Source organism: Cervus canadensis, chromosome X (assembly GCF_019320065.1).
Source record: "Cervus canadensis isolate Bull #8, Minnesota chromosome X, ASM1932006v1, whole genome shotgun sequence".
Taxonomy (NCBI): domain Eukaryota; kingdom Metazoa; phylum Chordata; class Mammalia; order Artiodactyla; family Cervidae; genus Cervus; species Cervus canadensis.
In genome coordinates, this window is record NC_057419.1 from 69,433,731 (window position 1) to 69,439,730 (window position 6,000).

A 6,000-nucleotide genomic window follows, 5' to 3' on the forward strand; every position below is an offset into this window, starting at 1 on the left:
AATAGTCACACAGTGATTTGTCATTAAAGACCAACTGATAAAGCGTATTTCCAATGGACAGTGTGCTTAACCCCAGATGGTAACTGATTAAAGCTTCCTCAGATCTCAATTTCTTTTGTCACCTGCTTAGGAAGGCTGCTTACCTTAGATCTTAATTCCATTTGCAGTTTTTAGTGAGGATTTCTAGGTGTATGGGTAGATTTCGCCAGCCTGCTGACCTTGTTCAGATTCCAGGGTGGTTTTCCAGCTGGAACTTGGGAGCCTGCTAGTCCCTAACCCCACTTTCAGTAGGTACTGTTCATGGAAGGCAACTCTAAAGGCAAAGAACCTTTTTGAGTACAAGGCCAGAGAGAATGAGGACCTAGGAGGAATGTAAATTTTAAGTTTTTTTTAAATCCTGAGGACCAGCATAAGGCTGCCAGCATTTTATATTGCCAGGTATAGACATGTTTAATAACTCACATCTGAAAGATCTTTAAATTTATTGACAAAAGGCAGGGAAGAATTGAGGATATAAGTCATATTGAATGAATTTAGCTTCATGAAAAACCACAGTCTTCTATATTTCTGTTTTATATTTCTTTCTGGGAGAAACTTTTATGAACTGTCGCACCATTGACAAACCATGATTGTTAAAAACATGCATATTTTGGAGCTGAAAGTCTCAAGGAAGAAGGCACACATTTTATGAGATGTTTGATATACTATGGCTAGTATTGTGGGTGGTGGGAGTCACTGGCAGGCTGAGGTTGTGAGGGAGAACTTAGAAGGTAGAGTTTAACATGCTGTATGACATTTCTTTTTTTTTTTTCCATTTGACTGGAATAGAGCATATCTGTGGAGAAAGCAATGGCAACCCACTCCAGTACTCTTGGCCTGAAAAATCCCATGGACTGGGCTGCAGCCTGCTGGGCTGCAGTCCCTGGGGTCGCAAAGAGTCAGACACAACTGAGCGACTTCACTTTCACTTTTCACATTTACGCACTGGAGAAGGAAATGGCAGCCCACTCCAGTGTTCTTGCCTGGAGAATCCCAGGGATGGGGGAGCCTGGTGGGCTGCCGTCTGTGGGGTCACACAGAGTCGGACACAACTGAAGCGACTTAGCAGCAGCAGCAGCAGTCACTGTCCACCTAGAGACAATAAACTTGGAAGGTAGTCTGTGCTGGACTTCTAGCTACTTAGAGGAATAAAATAGTTGAGAACAAATTAGATTGTGTATCATAAACTTACTGTTTGGTTCTTCATTTCTAGCAGCTGTGCATATGACTTGGCTTTCTCATTTCACAAAACCTTTTCCCTTGCTTGCGGCGGGGGGTAATTTTCAATTTCCATTTGGATTGTACTTCGAAAAAAAATTCAGTCTATTTTCTGTTTTCTCTCTTTCATTCCTTACTTCTCTTAGAGCACCCAGGTGGCTCCAAACAGAGTCCTCGGACACAACCCCGAGATGAAGACTATGAAGGGGCTCCGTGGAATTGTGATAGCTGCACCTTTCTGAACCACCCCGCACTAAATCGCTGTGAGCAGTGTGAGATGCCACGGTACACTTGAATTCCCAGGAGTCTGCACTAGGTTGAGAGTGTAACTTTGAGCACCCATTAGAAGAAAAGGAAACCTGGGGAATCTGTTCATCTACCCAGCCTTTTCATTTCAGACAACATGGGGTGGGGGGTGGGGAGAAGGACACTGTAGCCACTTGTGCTCAATAAATGAAAAATGGGGAGGGTTTTTCCCCCCTGCTGTCTTAACTCAGTGCAGTTAGAGATAGAAAGGGATACTTGAAATGGGGAAAGGATTCACTCCTGAAAGAATGTACACAGAGAAGTCAAGAGCTCTTCTGTGAAACCCCAATCATTCAAGTTACTGCTGAGTGACCCTTATTTTATAAACTAGAACTTTGAATAATGGTGTAACATGTTACAGTTTATGCAGACAAACTGTGAATTGCCAGAGCAGACTTACCTGGTCACAGATCTCTGGAAAACCCAGGCTCCCCAGGCTTCTTCCTGTTGCTTCCTACTAAGGAAAAGGACAGGGAAAGCACTCAGAGGATGTTTTTGGTGGGGAGCAAAACAATAAGGGTATTTGTAATTGCTGCTTTTTTCAGGGGTAATTTCAAACACAGAAACAAGATGTTTTAAAATGTGACTTGTAGCAGTCAGGAATTCGGCATATCGTGCCCTTTGTTTGAAAGTACAATCAGAGGTGATAAGATTCCTTTTGCTTGTACAATGATTCATCAAGCTATATCAACACTGGTAACTAAGACCTAATTATGCCGCAGAATAGATAGATTTTTTAAGTTACTGCATGCTTTTATTAGGCCACTCGTTTTTTAAAATAACCAACAAGTCCTTATGAATTCTGATTTTATGAATGACCTTCTCGTAAAACTGCGCTTTGCCAATAGCATAGTGAATGTATGCCGAATGTAAATCCATTCCAAAATCCACTTGGAATCTTGAGCTCAGCTGTGGTTCTATAAGAAACGTTTGCAGTCCATAGAGCCTCCCCACCCGGCCCTGCCTTCCAATTTTGTGATGAGTTCATGATGTTTACAGCACAGAGAATACTTGTGCCATAATCCTAATCTAGCTGAAAAAAAATTACTGTTACTCATTCAATAAAGATGTATTTGCACATATGTTAACAAATCAGTGTGAGGAAAATTATAGTTAGCCAATATCATAAAGTTGCACACTGCGCTATTTGGGGAGGAAGAAAAGGCTAGTTAAGAAATAAGAGAAAGGTGAATACAAAGGACTTTGAAATTAAGAACTTAATTTTTACCATACTGTATTCAGAGATGATACTAAGTTTGTTCAGATAGTTCAGATGATACTAAAGCACTCCTTATTTATGAAGTTAGAAACTTAGGGTATAAATAACTGAAGAGATATAAAATCATTTGACTCACTAAAGTGCACCACCAGAAAATTATTAATAGGACACTGAATTAGGGCAGTTGACGTTTCTTCCAAGCTCAAAATTGGATTTTGGAATCTCCCCTTATTTGGGTACATGTAAACAGCAATAAAATTGGTAAGTTTCCTAATCCTAAAGGATTTTCCCTCAGGTAAAATACCTGAGGAGTATCTGCTCTCCCATACCAGCTGTCCCCCTTCTCTTTCACTCACACACAGGCACGCACGCTCGCTTCAAGCTGTCATTATATGCTAATTTAGCAGTAATCTCTGGCAGATCTGGAAAAACAAGCTGCACTTAATAGCATAATGAAACCAAAGGCATAATAACTTATCATAGCTTTCCATCAAAATCACAATTTCACACTGTACCTGCAGCTCTGAAAACATTTTTTTCATATGTGGAAAATGTCCTGAAAGTATCTACTTGTCTCACAGAGTCAGCGTGGCTATGTAATTACACTGATAAAACATCTCTCATATAACAACTGTGGCAAAACTGTGAAAATAAAGGTGAGAAAGCAGATGGGCTTAAAAGCATTGACCTGAAAATAGCACTCATTCTCTAAAAGCTTTTGTAGCACTGGTGTCTGTCAATCTCCAGTAAGTCTATCAGTCCTGCTGTTCTGTAATAATGCCAATGCCTTTGCCTTTGTATGGTTTCATATCTCTTTAGAGATGGTAAACCCCACTTGGTATTAAGTAACAAAATAGGGTAAAAAATACATATATTGCTTGATGTTCTAGCTAAAGGTTTACCCAGTATTCTTAGTGATATGCTGAAGTGGCAGCAGTTAACTTGGCACTTGTCAGTTGAGGGTGAAGGTAGCATGTATGAAAACAGTTTGATGCTTTATTAAAACCATGTAGATGACTTTAAAACTATTGCATGAACATACATCCAGGTTATTGAACTGTTATCACACAGTAGATGCATGGTTCCAGTCCTTTGGTGATCTATCTAGTAAATCATTGTTTTCACCTGCCAGGAAAAATGAGATACCAGTCTTATTTGATAGGTGTAGAGGGTGGGGTTTGAGACATCAGAGATTGATGTTTAAGGGAGTTTTGTATACGTTCATTTCTGGTTCTGCACACGTTTCATACACCAACATAGGCTGTAGTCAGTTTTTAAAATTAGCAAAATTACTTGACACCAATACATTTGATATGTTTAACTATGTCCCATATATAGACTACTTCTGGCTTGTGACCAGTTTGAACAAGAATTCTGTCACCTTTCAAGATGCCTTTTCAGAAGGATCTGGCTGCTGAGGTGCCTATGCTTTTTGGATCAGTTGGTGCACTTCTTGTTCCTAGTAAAAAGGTGTTTTCTTAAATTACAACCAGTTTGATGTATCTGGTAACATAGACCTGACTATACATTTTACATTATTTCACCGTTTTGTAAACTGAGTTTTTTGAAAGCACATTTGTCATTTTGTCCCAGTACATTGCCCCTTACATTTTGAGGTAGGTCTTAAAAATTTAAAGTGGCAAAAGAGGAGCCAGAAACTTTCTAAGCCTTGTAAAATGTTTCAAATAATGACCTTGTTTGAGAGAGTTAGAGGCAGTGGTGTTTTAAACAAAAGAAATGCATTGTAATAAAGGTAGTTTTAGAGCAGATTAATGATGGTGGGGAAAGTGTTGCTAATTTGTTTATTTCCCTGAAAAGATGGGAGTGTGATGAGCAGTTTAATAATTTTAAGGAGCTGGTCTCAACTTTAGTACTTATAATTATTATAAGAAATCAATATTTCCTTAAATTTTGACATTGCTTTGTCCCGGTTATCTAAGGTTCATATTCCAACTTTCTGTGGCAACTGAACTTTATATAGTATTTTAAAAGGTAATTGTAATGTTTTTGACAGTATAAACAAAAAGCAAGAATATAAGGCCTAGAAAAATTGTCCTTTGAAAATATCAATGATGCACCCTGGAATGTGAAGATGTCCCCTTATAGTTTAAATTGATTTATTTGAATATTGTAATCATTCTTCAGACTTTGAATGAGTCGTTACAGTGTGTGTCTGTATATCCATAGAGAAAAATGACAATTGAAATGTAACTTTAAAATCAGAATAAATTTGGCACTGTCTGTTGCACCACTACTGTATCTTTTTGAAAGAATTAACAGTATTTTCTTATTGTAAAAGATAATTCTGATAATTTCACATTCACCAGACATGTATTTTTTTTCCCTATATTATTTGCATCCCCAAATATTTAATACAAGTAGGTTTTGCACGGCTTGAGCATTCAGAGATTAACAGAATGATGACTCAATTTTAATTTCTAAAGCCATGAAATGTTGCTTTGAGACTGAACAATTCTGAATTCTTATTTATAATGACACCCAATGTCCATGTTTCCCTACTGTAAAAGAACTGATCAGTTTCTTGCCTACAACAGCAAGAACTTATTAAATCTTGTAAATACCGTGTCTCTTTTAGATTTCTGTGTATGCTGTGAATCAAATTATTTTGAGGTGAAATTGTATTAAGACAAAGGCATTTTAAAAGGCTATGCATGCATCAAACCTCCAAACAGTACATATTCGGAAAGTCAAAGAATCCTGCAAAATAAATTAATAAAGTAAAAGCAAACACTACATTCTGTATCCTTTCTGTGTAGCTAGAAATGATTTATAATATCAAACCAGTCTAGTTCCTACATTCATATTTCTGGACTGAAATAGGCTGTCTCAGAAACCTCATCTTTCATCGCATCTCTGTTCTTCTGTTAGAAAATGTAGTCATGTTATATTTGGGGTACTAAGTATTTGTACATTGCTGTAACTTAGAAATTGGTTAAAAGTATAAATAAGCAAATTTTATATAAAAGGTGGCATAGGTTAAGAATTTACATTTTTCACTCCTCATTAATACATCTTACTTACAAAAGAATGACTGGTTCTTTTTCTTTATATAATTTGTCGTTAGTTTTTCAAAGGGAAACAATCACCCTCCTAATCTCTAGTCACCCTTCCCAACTTGTACACAGAGAATATGGCAGATGAATTTTTGAAGACAGCTTTTTCAATGATTAGGCTTATTTAAAGTCAGAATCACTTCC

General features: G+C 37.5%; 1 protein-coding gene across 4 annotated transcripts in view; it reads left to right on the plus strand.

Annotated features, from left to right (window-relative positions):
• The window catches only part of TAB3 (TGF-beta activated kinase 1 (MAP3K7) binding protein 3), a 90,702-nt gene extending 85,171 nt beyond the window's left edge, over positions 1-5,531 (plus strand). For all 4 annotated transcript variants that reach the window (XM_043458098.1, XM_043458099.1, XM_043458096.1 and 1 more), the window contains one exon: positions 1,404-5,531. In XM_043458098.1, coding sequence (XP_043314033.1) covers positions 1,404-1,452 — 49 coding nt within the window. In that variant the 3' untranslated portion in view covers positions 1,453-5,531. The remainder of the gene's footprint in view (positions 1-1,403) is intronic.
• The last annotated feature ends 469 nt before the right edge of the window (positions 5,532-6,000 follow it).